General features: G+C 41.9%; 1 protein-coding gene across 2 annotated transcripts; it reads right to left on the bottom strand.

Moving 5' to 3' along the window:
• Positions 1-4480: 4480 nt before the first annotated feature.
• Positions 4481-15910, bottom strand: ZFAND5 (zinc finger AN1-type containing 5). Of its 2 annotated transcripts, XM_030919350.1 has the most exons (7): positions 15404-15910; positions 14174-14310; positions 10974-11133; positions 10451-10562; positions 9741-9844; positions 6928-7053; positions 4481-6112 (listed from the first exon to the last, which is right to left on the bottom strand). In XM_030919350.1, the coding sequence occupies exons 3-7, from the start codon at positions 11122-11124 to the stop codon at positions 5964-5966; spliced, it is 642 nt and encodes a 213-aa protein (XP_030775210.1). In that variant the 5' UTR covers positions 11125-11133; positions 14174-14310; positions 15404-15910; the 3' UTR covers positions 4481-5963. The 2 variants fall into 2 exon arrangements, with proteins under 2 accessions (XP_030775210.1, XP_010374142.1); XM_010375840.2 differs by lacking the exon at positions 14174-14310 and having other exon boundaries at positions 15404-15796.
• Between the last annotated feature and the right edge of the window lie 8423 nt (positions 15911-24333).

Genomic DNA, 24333 nt, shown 5'->3' with positions numbered 1-24333 from the left:
CCTTGTGATCCGCCCGCCTCGGCCTCCCAAAGTGCTGGGATTACAGGCGTGAGCCACCGCGCCCGGCCGGTTACATCTGTTTTTTCCTGAATGGACACCAGTTATAAGTAGGACGCTTGCTGTTACCATGGGTCCCAACTTATCAAGTAAAAACTGCTATCCTTTAATCCACTTTAAAAGCCTGTCTTTCATTCAAAGACTCAAATAAAAGTGCCTATCACTCGAATGCTAAAGGACCATGCCTGAATATGAATGCATCACATTTTGATGGCTATAGATTGCATCCACTTCTAATAGGTATCATCACTTTATCAAACCTCTGAAGTCTCAAGTTATTTTTGTCATCTGATATAATCTAGCCACTAATAAAACTGGTTATGCTACCCCAGATATGCAAAGCAATCTAATTTTCACGCCAACCAAATAAGCCACAGCATAACTAAAAACAAAACTTGTTTATGCATAGACAATTTTAGCAGGCATTTTTAAATATAACACAGATGCTAAAGGTTAATGGCTTGGATGGCAGATTCTTTTTTTTTTTTTTTTGAGACGGAGTCTCGCTGTGTCGCCCAGGCTGGAGTGCAGTGGCGCGATCTCGGCTCACTGCAAGCTCCGCCTCCCGGGTTCACGCCATTCTCCCGCCTCAGCCGCCGAGTAGCGGGGACTACAGGTGCTCACCACCGCGCCCGGCTAGTTTTTTTTCTATTTTTAGTAGAGACAGGGTTTCACCGTGTTAGCCAGGAGGGTCTCGATCTCCTGACCTCGTGATCCACCCGCCTCGGCCTCCCAAAGTGCTGGGATTACAGGCTTGAGCCACCGCGCCCGGCCGGATGGCAGATTATTCTTATTTAAATATTACAACATTTGACTGTAGAGTTCGTTTTATAATATCAATTAGTGTAAAACTTAACATTAGAAGCCAAATAATTTTAGTATGTGGATATTATTTATAAGGCCTACTATGGGATAAATCTATGGGAGGGGTTCCTCAGGAAAAATGACCCTACTAAGGAAGAACTTTTCTCAATAATTAGGGTGGACATGAAACCACAACACCAAGATGTGTAAGAGTTTTCTTTAGAGAAATGTTTGAGGCTCTATAATAGTAGATGAATACCACACAAGAGAAAATCTAAATCATATTTGTTAACTGGCATTGTTTGCATGTTTGAATACATTTTTAGTGACGGGAAGGGACAAGAGGGCAGAAGCATATTACATAGCAAGGACCAGCCAACATTTTAAATTTCTCCTGGACTATATTCACAAGATTAGTCTGAAAAATTTACCCAGACACAAGTATTCAAGATGAGGTCATTAGGCTATTTGTATATTTTTTTTTTTCCTGGCGGATGCCTGAGCTCTACAAGGTAAGTGCTTAATGTTTTAATAGTTCTTGCACTAATCTAAAATTTAAGAACGCGTAATAAGCATTTCCTGTTAACTTCTGAGTTGACTGAAAAATTACCCCAATTCCTGAGCAGCTTTGGTTACATTATCAATATATACAGTCTGAGGTTCTGTGGTGTCAATAAAAATGATCATAAAAAATATAGTCAACACGGATTAGCCAACTAGAAAATAATCTGTAACTTATTTCATCTTGCTGTTAACTACTGAAGTATCCTTAGCAACATCCCTACCCATAATAAAAGGAAAGTGGCACTTAGCAGTTGCAGACAAAATGGAGTCTTACATTTATGGCACAACACAGTATTAACTTCTACGGCTGTAACAGAAATACCCTGGAACAAAACACAGAAACAGTCTTTGCTTTCATATAAATATAAAACCAGCACTTGTGCATGGAAATAGCTATAATTTTTAAATGGCACTTTTGTATTCTGTTGTACATGTACACTTGTTTTTAAAGCAGGTTGTACAAACAAGGGAAACTGTATTTCCAGTTTCTTTTTGTTAACAGCCTGTTGCCTCACCCATGGAAACTCTTATAGGTAGTTTAAGGCTACATAATCTTATTGCTCATCAACCAGCAACCATACCCATCACTGTCCAAAATTATAAGCTAATACTTATAGACAAAAACCACTATTGAGAACTTTGCATTCAAACAGACAAGAGTTGGCCAGGCGTGGTGGCTCACACCTGTAATCCCAGCACTTTGGGAGGTGGAGGCGGGCAGATCACGAGGTCAGGAGATCGATCCCATCCTGGCTAACACAGTGAAACCCCGTCTCTACTAAAAATACAAAAAATAAAAAATAAATTAGCCGGGCATGGTGGCGGGCACCTGTAGTCCCAACTACTCGGGAGGCTGAGGCAGGAGAATGGCGTGAACCCAGGAGGCGGAGCTTGCAGTGAGCCGAGATCGTACCACTCTACTCCAGCCTGGGTGACAGGGCGAGGCTCCCTCTCAAAAAAACAAAAACGGACAAGAGTCAAATTAAGTCTTTGTACATATTCAAATATTTACATGATATGGAAGAGATTAACCTTTCTAAACTAAACTATGAGTTACCTAAAATGTATGTGTGCCTTTGGAATGGAGGATCTGGGACAGCTTGAGAGGCTTTGCTTCTCAATGTGTATTGATAAATCCATGTGAATGTATTACCAACTCCCAAAATACAGTAATAGTATGCTTATCATCTTGCTATTAGATTATTTGCCCAAATTTAGTTATTTGCTAGCAACTTTATTTAATGCAGATCTCTTGCAAAGAAAGCCTTATGGAAAAGAATGATTCTAACGACTTTAAACTGCAAGTTTAAATAACAGATCTTTTATCTTTTCACTATACAACTTGATGTAACCAATCTTGTTCTCAAACAGTTTTCTTCCCAAGTTATAGAAACCATTATTCCAGGACATTAAGACAATAGCAAATACAATGTGCCAGGCACAGTTTGAAGTGTTATCACCTTCATATTCCTGAAGTAGGTGGTTGCTGTCCTCCTTTAAGAGATGAAGCAGCCCAAAGTGGACCTAAAATAACTTGCCCAAAATCACGGGCTGATTCCAGGATCCCTCATCTTAATCACTATGCCATACTGCTCAGTAACAGCTTTCCCTTGCAAACTGATCCACGTTGTGGGAAGCCTACCTAGGATCACACCTGAGGCTCTAGTTGTACAGATCAGGCACACTGAAGATGAGGTTTTTAAAAAGGACTCGCCCATTTATACTGCAAATTCATGTGGTCATAGCTTAACAAAACTTCAGGTCGTGGGGGTGTAAAGATTTGTCTGCTTATGTAAAGGAAACATGGTATATTAAAGTGCTTAATATCTGTACATTTCAAAGGACTTCATGGCCTTGCATTCAGGTTTGAATGCAAGAACCCTCTCAAGCGCCTTACACACTGATTCCCTTTCTTCTCGGTCAACAGACAACCCTGTTCTCATCCGTTTTAATGTTTGTTGTGAAAAACAAAACAAAACTACTGATCCACCGGGCGCAGTGTCTCATGCCTGTAATGCTAGCACTTTGGGAGGTACAGCCAGGCAGATCACCTGAGGTCAGTAGTTCGAGACCAGCCTGATCAACATGGAGAAACTCATCCTACTAAAAATACAGAAATTAGCCAGGTGTGGTGGCAGGTGCCTGTGATCCCAACTACTTGGGAGGCTGAGGCAGGAGAATCGCTTGAACCCAGGAGGGAGAGGTTGCAGTGAGCCAGTATTACACTATTGCACTCCAGCCTGGGCAACAAGAGCGAAAACAGAAAGAACTGCCTATCTCTTGCTACTACTCAGACCTTCAGAGCGATGGAGTCTGAGGGCTCATCTTAAACTTCTATGTAACATTCTGACTTCATTTTGAACTTGAAAAATTAAGTTCCCCTTCTAAATCTTCAACTTCTAGATTTTCAACTCAATTATGACTTTTCATACTCAAGAGAAATACTACCCTATGTCAGTATAGGAACTTTGACATACACATGTACCTCCCCAACTTGAAGCAGAAGTAGCAGCATGCGAAGAACTGACAGATAAAAACTAGGGTATTTCCATCCCAAACTTCATCACAGAGAAGCAACAGTTGCACTCTGGTATTCATTTACCCCAGTCAAAGTTAACATGTACCTGTCACCCCTTGTTCTTTATGATCTGGCATAAACTCTGCAAAGACCGTGTCCATGGGTGCATCCCTGTATTAGAGCTAAACGTAAAACAGAAATGAAACAAGTGTTTTTGTAAACAAAATACCTACTTTCTTCAGAATTATCATAAAACGTCATCTTTTACAACATGGAGAAGGGGGATAGGCCCCAATTGTTCAAATTTCATTTCTTTTTCCTCAAATTTTAAGACGGTTTTAATCCCAATGGTGCCTATTGAATACTTCAGAAATAAAGTACCATACCTGAAAATGCTTCTAGTATCTCGTATCATTTCAACAAGTTCAGGGATGGCAAAGAAAAAAAAATTTACAGTATAGCCATGCAAAGTAACATTTTCTAATTTCCCCCTTTAGGACTCCAACTATGGCTTAAAAACCCAATGAACAAGTGAAGTTTCCCTCTGTACATGGCTTTTATTATTTACATAATACAATATAGCATCAATGCTGAATAGCATGATTATGTGCAATACATAAATATGAACTATCTGTACACATCTGCAGGTCTAACTCAGAACTAAGGTACATAAAATTGAAAGCAAAACTGAATGCTTTAAAAGTAAAAACTAGGACTGAACACTGCAATAAATCAGAAGTAGTGCCTCGTGTACATACTTAACTATTTACAGATGAAAACAGGCATTACCACAACACTAACTATACTCATTTATATATAAAAAACACAAGTTTCATACATCACAAAAAACCTTCCATTATAACACAGAAGTGATATTACCAGACAAGCATCAGTGAAGTATACTGCCTTTTCTAGTTGTTATTGTACAATGCTGTAGATAATGCAGCCCATGCAATACACCCAAGAACACTAGAGTCCTACACCCAAGTACAATATGATAAAGCAGCCCTCTGCAAGTGGTGCTGGATACCACTAAGAAGTCTACTGCAGCCATGTTGGTTATGATTTTCCATGCAGAAGGGTACAGTTACATTAAGAACTGAAGTCTTTTAAAAAGCTTTAAACATTCTTTCTTGAACCAAAACATTCGACAAAAGATGCACATGAAAAATTAACTATTCAGATACCTTTGCAACTTAAAATTCAGATGCATGTTATTCAATAGAGCTGCTGTATGTGAAAACCAAACGTAGAGCTTAAATTTCTTCTTGTAAACAAATTAATTCTAGTGCAGTTCTGTGCTACACATTTTTAGCAATGAGTAATGCAGACATCTTCTGGTGCAGGCCAGCACAATAAGCTTCAAAGATTATCTCAAGACCCTGTTGTTGGCTTGATGGTTTTACTTATAACCAGTTTCGATGTTTACCTTTCACAGAATGTCTTATTTGACAGCTTTAGATGACCAATTTAACCAGGCTTATATATGGCGCCAAACTGGTTTCACGGGAAGGAAGGTCTGATCCTCTTTATGAGCATTTCTTCCTGCTTCCAAAGAACATGTTGTAAAATTAAAGAGGGTGGAGTTTAACTATGGTAGAAGTAGACTGCCAGTCCTTTTCTGGTGTACCATTTTAAAAAAATACAGGCACATAACACTAGCCAAAGATTATACCTTGATTACATTCCCAAAAGGCAGATATGCTGCAAACATGCAGATTTATTTTGTTTGGCACATGGGAACTATATTTTGTTCCTATCATCTGTGTGTTTCACTTTGCTGTGCAGATTTTCATCCAATTTTTTTCAGGGGAGGGCATATACATTTGTAGGGCTGTATCTATCCAATTCTGCCTGTAACAAACACCCAAACATCCTAAAATATCAATTATAAGACAGACAAGTGTAAAGTAAAACTCTGGAGAACATCAAAGAAAAATGGCCATGCATCTGCTCTTTAATGTTTTCCTACGATATATTAAAATAAAAACAAAGTTTCAGTCTCTTCACAAGAAGTAATTTATATTCTCTGAATTTTTTCAGCCACAACAACTGGGTTCTCTTTTCTGATTTTTGCTGCAGCTTCTGCTTTGTAGTCATATGGACAGTTGTGCTTGTCAGAGTAACGGTGAAGTCCACAAAACAAATTTCCACACCGGCAGTCAAACCCTGTACAAACGAAGAAGTAGAGTCACTTGAGAACTTGAGCCAATTAAAAGAAAAAAAAAAAAAGATTTTCATTGCTTTGTAACATAAAAGACAGTGAACTCCTTTCTTCCACTTCCTGGTGATAAGACTCAGTCAACTCCTGAAGAGTCTATCATGTTAACCTGGAAAAGGAACTTCTAACTTCCTTTGACACGGAGAGAAATTAAAATAACTATGTTCAGTCTTTCCTTGCAAGGGCAATAGGGAAGTGTTTGGTAAGCCAAATCACGTGGAGAAAACAAAATGGGCTATCTGCCAGCTAATCTCTACCAGGTGTTCTCCCTCTATCGACTACTGTAGATGCAAAACAGGATAAAATTCACACAGACTCTGGAGTTAGGCTAACTTGGATTCAAAACACAGTCCTACCATATCTTAAGTTATGTTTCCTCAAGTGAAAACAACCATCAAGGTCTGAGATTTAAAGGAGACAAGAAAAAAGCATCTAGAACATTCTCTGCATAGCTCAAAGTAGGTGGCGCTTACTGTTAGTTCAGTAACATTTTCCCTAGGTATACAAAAACTTACCAATCTAATAAAAGAAAGTAAGAGGGACTGATGAGTTAATAGTTTCATATGATTAGGAGGCAAATGGAAGCAAAATCCAACTTCTTTCCACCCCAATATCACCTCCCCCACCTTTCCTAGATTACAGCTAGTCAGGCGTGTGTGTATGTGTGTGCGCATGTGTAAGACCAACCACTCTTAGGGAGTGACCAAAAGCTCCTTGCTAACTGCAGGAAGTAAAACATACATTGTCTTTTGTTTTGTAATACCTGTAAGACCAACTTTCTTTCTGCACATGAAACATCTGTTTTTCTTTGGTTTGGGCAATTCAGGAGCTTTTTCTTCACTCTGAGAAGTACTGGGCTGAGAAACTGATGGACTGGGTTGAGTGACAACTGAAAAGGACAAAAACAAAATTTGTCAAGCATTCACTGGCTAACATTCAGTCAAAAAAGGAAGTATGTAAGAAAACCAGGAAGATTCTTGATAAAAATGTTTAGAAGACTTCCTTGAAAATACAAACTTTAAGGCCGGGCACGGTGGCTCACGCCTGTAATCCCAGCACTTTGGGAGGCCGAGGCAGGCGGATCACGAGGTCAGAAGATCGAGACCATCCTGGCTAACATGGTGAAACCCCGTCTCTACTAAATATACAAAAAATTAGTTGGGCGAGGTGGCGGGAGCCTGTGGTCCCAGCTACTTGGGAGGCTGAGGCAGGAGAATGGAGTGGACCCGGGAGGCAGAGCTTGCAGTGAGCTGAGATCGCGCCACTGCACTCCAGCCTGGGCACCAGAGCCAGACTCTGTCTCAAAAAAAAAAAAAAAAAAAAAAAAAAAGAAAATACAAACTTTAAACGAAATTTTCCATTTTAACACCAGAACGTCTTTCAAATCTGAGAAATTCCTGCCAATCACCATGCTACTTGCTTCTCTAATTTTATACAATGATGGTTTCACTCAAGAAATTCCTTTAAAACACTTGTAACAGCCAAAATCCTAATTCTGTTTTTAAAGAGCTAGGAGATGTTAATCATATGCTCAGTTTTTCCACGTTACAATTTCCTAAATGCAAACTTTTCAATCAGGGAAGTTCAAATTCATTACATCTCAGTAAATAAGAGCAGCCAACTTTGAGGCAGTTGGCTATAAATCATTTTGATTTTATGCTTACAGGAAAAACAAAAAACAAAAAACTCCTGTAGATGTAAATAGCAAATTTTGACAAATAAAACCCAAACCATTCATCCCTAAATCAATATCAGATCCAAAAATTCCAACACAAAATCATTTTACCATTTTCACAGGTGCACTAAACGTTATAGGAAGACTTGAAAGATTTTTTTTAAAGCTTGCTTTTTAAAAAAAGATCGGCAAACATAGTCTTTAGAAACTACTCCAGAAGTTCTGATTTTAAACTATTAAGGATTCCACAGGCAGAACAAGAATCTTATTTAAAATGTGCATCCACTTTGGACAGAGATAGCTTCTACAAAGAGTCCCACCGTTGCTCCACCTAAAAAGTGCTTTAAGTTTCAGGGTACACATGTCATCAGTAAAATTTCTCACAATGAACAAAAAATAGCAGTTTACTATACTAAAGCCCACACTGCCACTAGTTCTTTAAACAAAATACCAAAATTTACATCTACTTACATATAATTCAACTACACCCCAAATTCTATGAACTCAGGTTTTAATATTAATCCAAATGGTAACAATAGCAAATTTATATATGCAATACTGAAATTACTGCCCAAATAGGCCAGCACCAATGCTATTAGCATATAGATAAGCTTCTACAGCAAGCTGGTTTAACGGCAATTTTCTCTAAAACTCTGCCCAAATTTATAATTCAATTGCATTAGCAATGAATCTACCAGGAGAATTAGCCTAATATTAGACTAAACGAACAACATTCCACCTACTGCTACTGTGACAATGTTAAAAGTTTTTCCTGATGTCATGAGGATAAAGAATAATCTATGGGAATAGTTGTATGGGGTAGAGGGAAAATGTCAGCCATTTCTTTGGCCACACCTGAAAAATGAACTGTGGCTCCCAAAACAAGGGAAGGGGAAAGAAGAAGAAAATGATACAGAAAAGGCAAATAGCAGTGAACCACAGAATGCCTACTAAATAATAAATGCAGACTAGCTCTAACCCAAGACTATTCTTCCAAAGTCAGAGTAATTTTGTATTTAAAAAACAAAAACAAAAAAAACCCAAAGGTATCATGGGCACACTACTGTGGTCAGCTTTTTAAGGATGGAGCTCATTTCAGAATGCCAAATATAGATTCACCTGCCAAACTTCAGAATTTGGCCTTAACTTTGTAAGATTAACACAATAAACAAACTTGACTGCTGTTAGCAAAAGCCAGCCTCCAAAGCAGATTGTATAACCACTGACACAATTTTTTCACGACAGAAGTTTTATATTGCATTTAATCAGCACTCTGCCAAAAAAGAACAAATTGATCAAAAAAGCTATGTGCATTACATAAAGTACAGAAATCTTTTTGTTCTAGGGCCTAGTACAGGTAATTCAAGTCAGTCTTCTTGCACCATTAGGGCACTTCTGGTTGTGCTATATAAGCAAAGTTTCCAAAGTCACCACGTCTCATGAAAACCAAAATGCCTTTCCACATTGACTTTTAAACTCCCACAAAATATATGACAGGAATATTGCACTTCAAATAAGTTTTAATGTTCAAATATGTTGTTTTACTTAAAGTTTTCTACAACATGCTGACGATATCAAAACTAAACAGTTACTACTTGTAATTATAAAATTATTCTTTATGACCTTGAAATTTAACTTCATCAATTTTTTAACACATCCAATCTCCAGATTACAGACTTTGCCCATTATGCACATGAGGATAGTGTAGGGGATGAGCAGAGAAGAAACTAACAATAAATATGACTATTTTACACTTCAAGATACTCTTCAAGATACTTTTAAAAGATGGTAGTTCTTTGCTTGGCCTGTATTTTATAAGCTCTCCCTCCTCTTTGGTCCTTCAATGGGAAGGAAAGAATGCACTATCAGATTCAGAACTGAACGAGTATTAAATGACATACCTGGCTCTGACACCTCTGTTTTCGGGGTAGTTATTTTGTCCTCTCTTGAAATGCTCATTTCTGTCATTTGCTGAGTTACAGGCAAGGCAGCCACAGGCACATTTCTATTTGAGTTCAAGCAAACAATTTTTAAAGGTGTTAAGGGTACTTCTTGAGACAATGATTAAGTTGTCAGTTCAACTTTAAATTATGTAATATTTCCAAAATGAATAAATGGAGCTAGATAACCTAAACTTTAAAAAATACTGGATGCCCAGCATAAATGGTTGAGAAAAAAGTTTGATAAATGGCTCATCAACTCGAGGCTGCATTTTGTATAGGTTACTATATTCTACAACCCACTAGGGATTTTTAGCTGTGCCTGTAACTTGTTTAAGGGCAAAAGAGCAGCTCTGCCAAAACACTTTGTTTGGCCCAATAAAATAGTCTACAGTCTCACTTGACAATCCCTAAACCTCAATTACAAAGAAATAAAAAAGCACAGCACTTCCAACACAGTATCCTTGAGGGGGTTAAGGAGTAGGTTGTAATATACATCTTTACTCAATGACTTAAGAGTCATGTATTAAAAAACATGAAATCCTCAATTCAGCAACAATGCAAAGCCAAGGGCATCTTCTTATATATTAACATCCTTATTATTGGACTAGTACAGACATCTTGGTTTCCTCTTTGTAATATCATAAAGACTCTGAAATGTTCAATCTTACCTTGATTTTTCAGATGTGCTGCCAGCAGCACCTTCACAGTTGTTTAAGCTAGTGTCTGCTCTCTGTACAGATGCAGAATCTGAGGTAGGACTGTTGGAACCACTAGCTGTCCCTATTTAAAAAAAGGATTTGTAAGGAACAAATGAACACTACAAAAACTCACTTAGTATCAAGATGTAGTAAGTAACAAATACTTGCATTTAATTAGGTTAGTGATATAAGCATTCACTGTGCTGTAATCCTACACTTGAGTGTCCAAACAAAAAAATATTAAAAAGTCAATCTAATGAACACAAGTGTGAAACAAAATAACCTCAAAAAAGAAAACTGAAAAGCTAGAAGATGCTTGTAGATAGTCATTCATTCCTGATCAGTCATGTCAAGCACTTGGGCTGTTGCTTGAATTTCAAGCTCTTGTCAGGTGTTCTCTCCATGGGCTTTCAGCATTCTCAGCCCCAATTCTTGGTTCTATATTTTCTGTCCACCAGTTCTTCAAATGTGTTTTTCCTTGGAAATAACTTACCCATTGGGCTCATTCTGCCACTATTCTGCTGCCTCTGAAGATGTTCTTTGTAGCAAACTGAACACATTCCATTTGTCCTAGGATTTCCATAAAAGCCACATCCTGTGCTACACAGCATGGGCCCCGGGGTCTGGTTAGTCTCCTGAGCCATATTTTTCTGCTACAGACGAAACAAAATTTCAGAAATTAGCGTTATCACCAAAATATAGTCTAATATAATCATCAGTATACCGCTGTAATTTCTACACAAGTTTTAATAAAAGTCCAAATTCTGTTAATCATTAAAAAGGGTGGGCAGATTGGCCGGGCGCGGTGGCTCAAGCCTGTAATCCCAGCACTTTGGGAGGCCGAGACGGGTGGATCACGAGGTCAGGAGATCGAGACCATCCTGGCTAACCCGGTGAAACCCCGTCTCTACTAAAAAATACAAAAAAACTAGCCGGGCGAGGTAGCAGGCACCTGTAGTCCCAGCTACTGGGGAGGCTGAGGCAGGAGAATGGCATTAACCCAGGAGGCGGAGCTTGCAGTGAGCCAAGATCCGGCCACTGCACTCCAGCCCCGGCGACAGAGCGAGACTCCGTCTCAAAAAAAAAAAAAAAAAAAAGGGTGGGCAGAGATAATTATCAATATTTTGTTGCCTTTATAAAAGGCAAACTGTTTTAGCACCCTCCTCAAAAAAAAACCCAAAAAGAAGTTTTATCAATTATTAGGATATTTTCACCTATCACTATTCTTGGTTTCAATTTATGAAAAAGGTCTGCTCTCAGGGTTATGTTTTAATCAATTTGGGAAACTGGTACCTTTAAGTTACTTTTGACGCTGCTGCACTACAGGCAGACCATTTCAAATGCTTTTACTTAATTGGCTAATCACAATTAATCACTGACTCTTGATATTTATAGGTGGTTCTTTAAACTGGATGAATAAAGCTTCCTTAAAACTAGCACCTGTACATATTATTGGGCTTCATCAGTAATTTGACAATTTTGCTGAGGCAGAGCATCCATACTTTTTAAATGCTGAAACATCTTTATATAAGGCTGAAAAGAGAACTCGTAGCTCTTCCTGCTACCTTGGCACCAACAAGAAAGCTCTTTAAAAATTTAGAGTCAGCTGGTTTACGAAACTCCTTTTATATTCTCTGAGGTTTGAGAGTATGTTAAAGCCAGTGCCTAGGAACCTGCAATGCACAAATTATGAACCAGATTTCTCAGCCAAAGGCACTATTATTTTTAACAAGTGCTTGTCTTCCTCATACCAGAAAATAACCATCATTCCAAGCTCAAATTCAATATAGTAAAATAAGTCAATATATATACATAACCTTTAGTAATGGTTAATATTCAATGCTGGGTTACCAGAAAAAGCTTTACATAGCAAGCATTTGTTTGCAAGCAAGGGTTTGCTTTTCTAAAAGTCTTCTTAAACGCTGTGCTAAATTTATTAATAAGTTTTCCACTGGATGAGAAAATATATATTCAAGAAAAATTATTTTAAAATAAAGCTGTGGAGGGTTTTCATGTCATCTTAAATATGTATAAGCTTATGTACAAAAAACATGAGAGAATGTGCCTAAAGGAAAATTTGTGTGCTGTAACTTGTCACAGTCATTTTTCCCAACTACTACACTAGAATACACTTTATAGTTGAGTTATTAAAAAATGATGTTTTAACAAGTATTAACTACCAAAATTAGAAGATGGGAGAAGGGGACTAACCGATTTGGACCTGGCCAGAACCCTGGTAATTATTCCCCAAAACATTTTACCGTCCGTTTTGTAAGTAAAAGGGCACCATACAAATATTAAGACTATCTATAGCTTGTAGAGCGTGACCAAGATCCACAACTTACTTTGAATAATAGTATTAATTTAGTTGACACTGTCTCTTTAAATATTAACTGGAATTTAGCTGACTCATTTTGGAGTAGGGTAGTGTAAACATTTCAACATCACTTAGGAAGTTTATTAATAAACATTTTCAGCTGGGTTTTTAAATGCTGAGTATAATGGGAGCAAAAAAATGCTTTCAAATGATAAATATGTATATATTTGCAAGCCCACCATACACAAAACTGTTAGTTTTTGCCCTATGCATGAAAGTTGGGTATTTCCTAAAAGCAGTTTAAGTGCTAGCTCACATTTTCTACACTAAGGTCCAGTCTCATCTGACATTGGCTTTAAAAGCAAACTGGCTTAAGTTTAAGGCCAAGTGATCAACCTACATAAGTACTTTTAGTTAATCTGATTCTTAAAATCTTTGTTTTAGATAAATAAAATGGAGGCTACTCCATCTAAAAAAAGATTTCACACTTTGTGATAACAAAGTATTCCAACTTTCCTTCAGAGAACATGTCTACTTTCATTCCATTATAAATAACCTTCAACTGCGAGACACACAAGAAGCACCAAAACATGAGGCTTCTACATGGGTTCCCATCTTTTATATTTTTTTCCCCTAGAAAGCCAGCTTTTAAATGCCATCACATGTGCACAGTTTGCTTTAATATTTCTCAGAAGCTTAGATCACATGGGAGGGCGCTTCAGCCTGTCACAAGGCTGCAATGTGACAAGCTGAGCTGGATGGAGGCTCTCACATAAAGCCTAGTCAACAGGGGCCTCTGAAATCAGCTTCTATTTATATCTCAAAGCCTGCCAACTCCTACACAACCCCAAGAACGAAGGATGTAGCGTTCATATATCTAACATAAGAAAACAAAAAAAAGGGCTGCTAATTTTTTCCTAATGTAGGAAAAACTACAGAACATTCTTAATCTAGAAGATGAAAGCATAATCACTCAAAGCTAAAATGGTCAAGGTTGTTTATAAAAAACTAAGCACAGTGGAGACAGCGTAAAAAAGAATCCTCATTTAGTGAGGATTTAGGGGATGAAGTGGGGGATGTGTGTTCCCATTAGGTATTGCATTTCCCTTCTTGTAAGTATTTTAGAAAAAAATACCATTACTATTTATTGACTTTAAAGTAATTAGAAACTTGAGCATGCACGTGTCAGCTCTGTCAGGTAGAGCTAGAATGCACATTTTATAAAGTTTATGGCTTCCTCTAACTTACAGCTTAAAAAAAAAAATCTGAGTGAACAATTCTCCAATTCCAATTCTAAGCAAAGAGCTTTTACACCTATGGAATATAGTTCTTCCAGGTGCACATGATGTGATGACACGGCATGAATTCCTACTCACCTGGGAATTGAGACCTGAGTTCAAGTCTCTAGTCTGCCACTAAGCCAGTGACCTTGGGCAAGTCCTTACTTTCCAGATTTCAGTTCCCTCTTTGCCAAATGGAGTAGGATTGACTTTTAAAGGCTCCTTTTCAGGGCCTGGGAGATAGAAAACAGGACAGAACTACAACAAATCCTTAATTTTTTTAGGGGGGCGTGGGGAAACATTTTAAGAAAAAACTTTGAAGATAAAATTGCAATATTTTCACCAATCGAGTTCTGAAAGCCTACTTTTTAAAAAAATCCTAAAAATAAGAAGTAAAATACAGTCGTTTACGGTTGAGTCTGTATCTAAATCCCAGGTTTAAGCACGGGGATGTGTGACCTATGTGTTCCTTTATCTTAATGATCTCCTTAGATGATATCCTTAGGTGACATTCAATCAATAAAGATAACCCGACCCTTCCCCGAAAACACAGCTCCACGGAGTGCGTGGAAAGCGAGCAAAAAAATTCACGTTCATCAGCCTAAATGCACCAAACAAAGGAGAAGGTGCTCCATTTCCTCCATGAAAACGGATCTCAGGGTAGACACCCAGCGACGTCGAGAAACCCAAAAGACGACGCCGCAGAACCCCCGGCCCCATGTTCCAATGGGTTTTGGAACAAGTTCGGATCCCACTGATCCCCCCACCTCCCTCCAAGCAAAGGCCTCACTCAGTAAAGCCCTGCAGGGCCCTCTCCGAAAAACCACTGAGTCATGCAGAACAGCAGCTCAGCAGGCCCGGCCGGCCTTTCGCCTGCAGGCCCCACGCCGATCCCCGACCCCGAAGGGCTCCTCTGAGGGGAGAGCTACGGGGGCTACAGCGGCCAGGGGGCGCGGCCGCTGCCTCGGCCTCTTTGTTTCTCTGGGTCGCGGCGCCCACGCCGGGCGCCGCCGCCAAGGGCGGCCGGTCGGGAGGCGAGCGGCCTAGATGCCGGCCCCGCTGAGGCAGCACGCCGGGCATTGTTTCCCGACCGTGCTGTGGAGCGAGCCAGGGACGCCAGGAGCCAAGCCTCGGGCCACGACGACAGAATGACGCCTCCGTCTTTGTGCTTCCTGGGCTGGCGGGCGGGCTCCCCTCCCCCGGACGCCGCCATCCGCGGCCTGCTCCGGCTTCGCCGTTGGCCCGCGGCGCCCCGGTCCCTTCACTCCCGCCCCCGGCCCGGCAACAAGCAGCCCGGCTCCCGCCCCCAACCCCATTATCACTCACCCTGCGGGGGCCCAAATGCGAAAGCCGGGTTCGCGCGCGAAGCCGGCACTATGAGGCTGGGCCGAGGCCTCCGGGAAGGCTGAGCCGGACGCCCTGGTGCCGCCGCCGCCGCGGGCCGGGAGCGGGTCGGAGCCGCAGGCGGAGGTGGCGCCGCCGCCGCCGCGGGGTCTTCCTTTGTTCCTGCAGCAGCGCCGAGCGTGGCCGGGACACGCCGGAGCTCGGGAAGTGGGAGGAGGGAAGCGGGGGGGGGCGCCGAGGAGGAGGCGGAGGGACGACCGGACGCCGCAGCGGCTAACGCTGCTCAAGGCGCTCGCCCGTTGTCGTCTCACGCCTCCACAAGCCGCAGGTTGGGCGGACGAGGAGGGCGAGTGGAGCGCGCGCCGCAAGGCCTGGGGCCGTAAGGGCCCGCTGATGGCACTGTACGCCGCTCCTGCCACCGCCGGGGAAGCTGCGCGGCTCCCCGGAGCGAGCAAGCCCGCGGAAGAGATGCACACAGCTCCGCGTCCCGGCCGACTAACAAGCTCGCTGCCCGCCGCCCGGGCAGTGAGGGAAAAGAGGGAGAGAGGGCGGGACCCGTGCGTCAGCGAAAACCCCGACGGCGGCGGCGGCGGGGAGCGCGGTGACGTCCGGGTCCGAGGCCACGCCCCCGGCGTCCTGTCAGTAGGTCCGGGAGGCGGGGCCGAGCTGGGTTGCTGTGCATTCTCGTGGAGCCTAGCCACTGGCCTGGCGGTCGGCCCCTAGGGTGGAGCTGGGAAGAGCGAGTCCTGTGGAGGATGTGTTTCTATTTTTAACCCAATTGTCCGCCCTCAGCCTCACTCCTTCGGATTTTCTCATTCAAACCCGTTTTTCGCCATCCTAGTTCTCACGCTTTGTCTCCAGCCGTGGGCAGACATTCCCTCCCCCGAGAATTGTAAGGATTCACCCGCAGAAAAGGAAAAGAACTGCCTTATGGCTTCGAGGTCTTTTCTGTTTATGAAACCTCCTCACTCCCCACACCCATTTTCAGCTCCGAAGTCCAGCCCGAGCGTGGCCCTGACGCGGCTGGCGGAGTGCGTTCGCTCGCCCAAGGTCACGAGGGGTTGTGCGGTGTGAGGAAACTCGCGGCTGCCCATGGCTGCCAATGCCCCGGCGGCGCTGTTCTGAACAAACTGTTTTGGCCATCCTGTAAAATCCCTGGAAATTGACGATTCCAGCAAAGCGTCGTGAACTGGGAAAGCACCAAATGTTCTACTCAAATGCCGCGAAGGGACAAAACAAGCTAGATCTAAGGCCCAGATCAAGCGGGAGGAGTAGTAGGCTTGCGGGAGGAAGTTCAAGGGGGGAGGTACTAGGCGGGCAGTTCAGGCACGAGGCACAGGTTCCCCATGGGTGAAAGGATGACTTACTCGAAACAGTGGGAACCTTTTCAGAGCACAAACAAAAAATATTTTCAGCTGACCCCTCCAAGTGACTTTCAGTTCAACTCAAAATAACAAAATCACTAAGTTGGAAAGGACTTCTGAAATTTTCTAGTAAACTACGAATAGTCTGACGAATACATAGAAATGACGTTTAGGGCTTATATTAGCCACATATAGAAGGGAGAAGAGATCCCTTCAGTGTTTCTCAAAGTTAGTAAACAAAAAAAAATCACCTGGGGTGATTAAGGATTCCTACGCCTCTCCCCTGGATATGGTTTTGGCTGGTCTGGGGTGGGGGTGGGGGTGGGGGGGGTCGTACTGCGCTTCAGGTGATCCTTATTTATAATCTGTATTTGGGGGAATGCTGTACTGATAGCTTGAGCCAACACTTCCAAATCAAACAGTTCTCCGCCACAGTTAGCAAAGTACCTGGAGCGTAACAACCTTTTATTTTGTTTTGAACAAATTTGGGTTTATTACTGTGATCAATGTATTAGAGATTTAAGTAGTTTGGGTCACTGGTCCCACGACCATTAAAATTTATTTCCTTAAATTAGTAGATAAATTGGTAAAAACAAAAAACAAAAAACAAGCAGCTACCATTTACAGGCCATTTTCAGTGCCAACTATTTTCCATTTAGGGTCTCATTTTATCCTCACAGTAATTCACTGAGATAGGTACTATTGTCACGTCCCTTTCTGCAGATAAAGGAACAATGACTAAAGAGGCTTGTCCAGGGCACTGAAGGGCAGGGAGGCAATGGAGGTGATTACTATTGAGAACAAAAATAACTTAATTTTTTTTTTTTTTTTTGCCCTCTAGAACTGGAGTTATAATGAGTGAAACAAGATAATTCCTGAAGAATACTTTAAAGAAAGTCTAAGGGTAATGAGGCAAACTCATTATTGAATAGTGTATTCCATAATATTATGTCACCTTCTGATAATTCATCTTCTCTATCACCCATTTATAATTTTATCTGAGACTATTTCAACCAAGAATGTTGCAGGTATTGGACCTAAACATACCAAGATTCCTTTTTAGCAGTTATTTTCTAGTGGTTCTCAAACTGTGGTCTCCAGACCAGCTGCAGCAGCAGCACCTGGGAACTTACTAGAAATACAAATTCTCAGGCCCCAGCACCAAACCTGTGGAGTCACAAACTGGGGATTAGCACAGCCATCTGTGGCTCAATAAGTCCTCTAGGTGATTCTGATGCGTACATAAGTTTGAAAACTATTGACTTAACCCTACCATGGCGTCAGGTGACCCCTCTTTTTTTTCAGATGGCTCACACCACATGAAAGGGAAAGGTTTAAAAAAAAAAAAAGAAATCGTCTCATATTACTAGTGTAACAGATTAAGGGATGTACTTCTAAGAAGGTTTTTGTTTTATTTTTGTTTTCTTACATTTTAAATTTTCACTTGGACTCCAAAGACAAACTGAATTGTTAAACACGGAATATATAATAGAATGCTTCTAATATAACATGCCAACGGGCTTTACTCTATAGTCATTAGGGAAGGTCAACTTTGACTTGAAACCAACCTCTGTAAAAAAGATAATGAGCGCCGGGCGTGGTGGCTCACGCCTGTAATCCCAACACTTTGGGAGGCCCCAGGGCGGGGTGGGGGTGAGGGGAGCGGGTCTCGAGATCAAGAGGCCGAGACCGTCCTGACCAATATGGTAAAACGCTGTCTCTACTAAAAAATATACAAAAATTAGCTGGGCATGTTGGTGCGCCCCTATAGTCCCAGCTACTCGGGAGGCTGAGGCAGGAGAATCACTTGAACCCAGGTGACAGTGGTTGCAGTGAGCAGCGATCACGCCACTGCACTCCAGCCTGTTGACAAAATGAAATTCTGTCTCAAAAAAAAAAAAAAGAAAAAGAAAAGAAAAGATAATGAGCAAAGTTGGTTGTATTCAAAATGTGATATTGGTTAGGCGTGGTGGCTCACGCCCGTAATCCCAGCACTTTGGGAGGCGGAGGCAGACGGAACACCTGAGGTCAGGAGTTGGCGACCAACCTGGCCAACATGGCCAAACCCTGTCTCTACTAAAAATACAAAAATTAGCCTGGCAGTTGGCAGGTGCCTGTAATCCCAGCTACTAGGGAGACTGAGGCAGAAGAATCACTTCAGCTGGGGAGATGGAGGTTGAAGTGAGCCGAGATTGCGCCCCTGCACTCCAGCCTGGGGTAACAGAGCGAGACTCTGTCTCAAAAAAAAAAAAAAAAAAAAAAAAAAGGCCGGGCGCAGTGGCTCACGCCTGTAATCCCAGCACTTTGGGAGGCCGGAGTAGGTGGATCACGAGGTCAGGGGATCGAGACCATCCTGGCTAACACGGTGAAACCCCCTCTCTACTAAAAATACAAAAAAAATTAGCTGGGCATGGTAGCCGGCGCCTGTAGTCCCAGCTATTCGGTAGGCTGAGACAGGAGAATGGCGTTAACCCGGGAGGTGGAACTGGCAGTGAGCAGAGATCACACCTGGCAACAGAAAGAGACTCCGTCTCAAAAAAAAGAAAGAAAGAAAGTAAGTTTTGCACATTTGCTACTTTCCAGGCACTCACTTAACTTGGTGCTAGAATATACATTTGTGTGAAAAAAAAGATGTCACCCTGTTCTTATGGATCTTACCGTCATGTGGGGGAGAAAGATATTATCATATAATATATAATTATGAACTGGTAAATATTTTAAAAGAAAAGCACAGAATGCTATGGGAGCATATAACCAGTCATAATGGATCTTAAAAACTCACCCAGGTCTTAGTTCCAACCATCCCCATGGCCAAAGGAGCCAGTCTTATTTCCTTAAAGTAGGTAACCTGGCAGTCTGCTTAAGAACTCAGGTAAAGTCATTGCAGGTTCACTTACATTTTTCTTTGTAAAGTAGGGATGACTTGGAAAGGGGATTGCTGATGGGAGAAGAGCAAATGTAATTAAGTTTCTTAGAAAGTGAAAACTGGCATCCCTTAAAAATAGCAATATAAGTTATTAGTTCACTGTAAAATGTAAAATACCTGAAGTTATTTTATGTTGACATATAACTTCCTATTATGGAGACAAGAATTGCTGCTATGATGTTATTATAATACTCTGGTCATGGGTAACTATTCATTTTCTGTCTGCGCTTGAGTAGAACTTGGTGAAGCACAAAGCCTTTTCTGGGGTCTTAAAAACTTTGGATGTGGCCGGGCACGGTGGCTCACGCCTGTAATCCCAGCACTTTGGGAGGCCGAGGTGGGTGGATCACCTGAGGTTAGGAGTTTGAGACCAGCCTGGACAACATGGTGAAACCCCATCTCTACTAAAAATACAAAATTAGCCAGGTGTGGTGGCAAGTGCCTGTAATCCCAGCTACTCAGGAGGCTGAGAATTGCTGGGATCTGGGAGGTGGAGGTTGCGGTGAGCCAAGATCACGTCATTGCTCTCCAGCCTGGACAACAAGAGCGAAACTCCTTCTCAAAAAAAAAAAAAAAAAAAAAAAAAACCCACAAAACTTTGATGTGTCACTGGATGTTCACATAGTGCCCTTCCTCCCTTTCGTTCCCAGCCCCTTCCCAGATTTCAAAGATCGAGATAAAGAGACCATTTTATAAAAGTATTTTCAAAATAATTGGCTAAAAGGATTACAGTATTGTATTTAGAGCAAATCAACTAATTAAAAAATTAAGGCCGGGCACACTGGCCCACGCCTGTAATCCCAGCACTTTGGGAGGCTGAGGCGGGCAGATCATGAGGTCAAGAGATCGAAAATTAGCCAGGTCCGTGGTGGCGGGCTCATGTAGTCCCAGCGACTCAGGAGGCTGAGGCAGGAGAATCACTTGAACCTGGGAGGCGGAGGTTGCAGTAAACTGAGATTATGCCACTGCACTCCAGCCTGGGCAATAGAGCAAGATTCTGTCTCAAAAATAAATAAATAAATAAAAGAAATTGATAAAGCAAGTAGCAATTTCATTATTACACAGACCTTTTAGTAAATTAAAATTCTTACTTATTTTCTCTGAAAATAACTTGATCCAAGAATCTTCAAATAAAGGACATGGATATCTTACCAGATTAGAGAAGAAGAAGAAGACTTTCTGACACAATCTAGATACTATCAACCTAGCATTAAACAATTTTTCAGACTATTTGAAAACCAAAAGCCTTTATTGTTTTTAATTTTATTATTATTTTTTTTTTGAGATGGAGTTTCGTTCTTGCCGCCCAGGCTAGAGTGCAGTGGCATGATCTCAGCTCACTGCAAACTCCTCCTCCCGGGTCCAAGCAATTCTCCTGCCTTAGCCTCCTGAGTAGCTGCGATTATAGAAGCCCGCCACCACCCCTGGCTTTTTGTGTTTTTAGTAGAGACAGGGTTTCACCATGTTGGGCAGTCTGGTCTCGAACTCCTGACTTCAGGTGATCCACCTGGCTTGGCCTCCCAAAGTGCTGGGATTCTGGCGTGAGCCACTGTGCTGGGCCTGCCTAATTGTTTATGTAATTCAAGAACTTAGGTTGAAGGAAACTGATGATTTACTATGTATATATATTTTGTTGTAAACATCACCTTTTAAGAAACAAAATATTCTGGTCTCAAGAACTCTTAAGAAATTTTTGTTATTGAACAAGCTAAGTGTGGAGGGTTAATCTCAGTAATTAGCTCTGCGATTGTCTCAGAAACAATACTTGGGGGCTGGGTGAGGTGATTCAGGCCTATAATCCCTGCACTTTGGGAGGCAGGAGGATCATCTGAGATCAACCTGGCCAACATGGCGGATCACCTGAGGCAGGTAATAACCTGAGGTCAGGAGATCGAGAGCTGACTGGCCAAAATGGTGAAACCTCCTCTCTACTAAAAATACAAAAATTAGGGCTGGGCGCGATGACTCACGCCTGTAATCACTGCACTTAGGGAGGCAGGAGGATCACCTGAGGTCAGGAGCTCAAGACCAGCCTGGCCAACATGGTTAAACCCCATCTCTACTAAAAATACAAAAATTAGCCAGGTGTGGTGGTGTGTGCCTGTAATCCCAGCTACTTGGGAGGCAGAGACAGGATAATTGCTTGAACCTGGGAGATGGAAGTTGCAGTGAGCTGAGATTGTACCACTGCACTCCAGCCTAGGTGACAGAGTCAGAATCCTTCTCAAAAAAAAAAAAAAAAATTAGCTGGGCGTGGTGGTGTGTGACTGTAATCCCATCGACTTTGGAGGCTGAGGCATGAGAATCGCTTGAACCCAGGAGACGGAGGTTGCAGGGAGCTGAGGTTGTGCCGCTGCACTCCAGTCTGGGCGACAGAGTGACACTCCCTGTCAACAAAAAAGAAACAATACTTTGGAGCATATCATAACCTGGGTTCATGGGTGGTGGGGTTGGCCAGGAAGACAGGAATGGTGTCAGTGATTCAGTTAGAGCCCAGCAGCTGTGCTGGAATAAAGCTTAGGCAGGAGGCAATTGTTCCTAAGGCCCTATCAGCCAGCAGAAAAAAAAGGTAGAAACAATCAGGGAGGTCAGGATTCAGACAGAAGACTAGCATGAGAAAAGTGGGTAGGGTGTGGACCTCTGTCCTGGAAGCAATCTAAGTTCTAGGCAGAGAGCCAAGGCAAGTATCTTAAGTTTGTGTAATGTTTTTCCACATACAATGTATATTCAAATGCATTAATTTGATAAATTCTCACAACAGCCTATTGAGATAACTGTTATCTCTCCTTTTGCTGGAGGAGTTGACTGACTGAGGCTCAGGGCAAAGTTTTATATCCTGTCCATTGTCACATGTCTAGTGAGAGTACAACCTCTGGTCTTTTGCACAGTGTTCTGTTGCCTCTTCAGGATCATTTCCCCCTGTAAATTTATTTCATAATTATATGTACCAATAGAATGTTAACCTTTTTTTTTTTTTTTTTAATCTGACAGGGAGTCTCACTTTGTCACCCAAGCTGGAGTGCAGTGGCACGATCTCGGCTCACTGCAACCTCTACCTCCCAGGCTCAAGAAATCTTCCCACCTTAGTCTCAGGAGTAGCTGGGACCACAGACATGTGCCCAGCCAATTATTTGTATTTTTGGTAGAGATGGGGTTTCACCGTGTTGCCCAGGTTGGTCTCGAACTCCTGAGCTCAAACAATCTGCCCGCCTTGGCAGATTGGTGGGATTAGAGGTGTGAACCATGGCATGAAGCCTAGAAAGTTAACCATTCTTTTTTTTTTTTGAGACGGAGTCTCTGTCGCCTAGGCTAGAGTGCTGTGGCGTGATCTTAGCTCACTGCAACCTCTGCCTCCAAGGTTCAAGAGATTCTCCTGCCTCAGCCTCCCGAGTAGCTGTGACTACAGGCACGTGCCACCATGCCCGGCTAATTTTTTTTGTATTTTTAGTAGAGATGGGATTTCACCATGTTAGCCAGGATGGTCTTGATCTCCTGACCTCGTGATCTGCCCGCCTCGGCCTCCCAAAGTGCTGGGATTACAGGCATGAACCACCGTGCCCAGTCATACCATTCTTACCTTGTGTATCGCTCACCTCACCCAGAGGTCTCTAACAGGCAACCTCTGTCTCTTTTGCTACTCCAGCTTATCTGTCCGTCTCCTAAACGGTGGCATTTTTTAGATCTAGGTCCTGAGCACTCTTTGTTTTTTCACTGCTCATACTCTCTTAGAGCGATTGTACCCACCTTCATAGATTCAAATGAAGTACTCAAAGGAATGAGTATCTGTACTCATCCCTTGGCTTACAAATGGTTTATTTATAATTTTTCACTTACAGAGACAATAGCTATTTTTATTTATTTATTTGTTTATTTTGAGACAGAGTCTCACTCTGTCACTCAGGCTGAAGTGCAGTGGCATGATCTTGGCTCACTGCAACCAACCTCCTCATTCTGGACTCAAGCGATTCTCATGCGTCAGCCTCCCCAGTAGCTGGGATTATAGGCATGCACCACCATGCTTGACTAATTTTTGTATTTTTAATGAGACAGGTTTCACTATGTTGGCCAGGCTAGTGTCAAACTCCCTGGCCTCAAGTGGTCCACGCGCCTGAGTCTCCCAAAGTGCTGGGATTACAGGCCTGAGCCACCACACCCAACTGACAAAGATATATCTATTTTTAAAATTTTACTTACAAACATTTTTCAACTTAATCCAGAGAACTCTTCTTCTTTTTTTGTTTTGTTTTTGCATACTGAAGTTATGCTCTGTGATTGGAAGAGAATTTTATAGCTAACCACTACTGTTGTTAGGTAGTGAATAAGTGGGAGTAGTGAATAAGTATTTAGAAATAGATATGAATTTATATTTATTCCATGTGGATCAATGGCTCTAGAGTGAACAAGATAAAGTTTGAACCTGGGAATTTCAGAACCAGTGCTTCGGTTACCGGCATATGCCTGATTTAAGTTGCTTTTGTACTATAATTTACAACATCATCACCAACTCTAAATGTGAAGCATATAAATATGTAAGGGAAGATTCTTTTTATTGAAAAATTAAAAGTGATAAAACAAACTGAAGCCAGACAAAGAAATAAAAACTTTAGCTTCACCAAAGAAGA

Source organism: Rhinopithecus roxellana, chromosome 16 (genome assembly GCF_007565055.1).
Source record: "Rhinopithecus roxellana isolate Shanxi Qingling chromosome 16, ASM756505v1, whole genome shotgun sequence".
Lineage (NCBI taxonomy): Eukaryota > Metazoa > Chordata > Mammalia > Primates > Cercopithecidae > Rhinopithecus > Rhinopithecus roxellana.
This window is presented reverse-complemented; position numbering and strand designations above follow the sequence as displayed.

Bases quoted from the DNA above. Each gene is read 5' to 3' on its own strand.
- ZFAND5 (XM_030919350.1), bottom strand. From the start codon at position 11,124: ATGGCTCAGGAGACTAACCAGACCCCGGGGCCCATGCTGTGTAGCACA. The intron at 7,054-9,740 runs GTATGTCATTTA...TGTCCTTTTCAG, and splicing joins AACAGAGGTGTCAGAGCCAG to TTGTCACTCAACCCAGTCCA. The intron at 6,113-6,927 runs GTATTACAAAAC...TCGTTTGTACAG, and splicing joins AAAGAAAGTTGGTCTTACAG to GGTTTGACTGCCGGTGTGGA.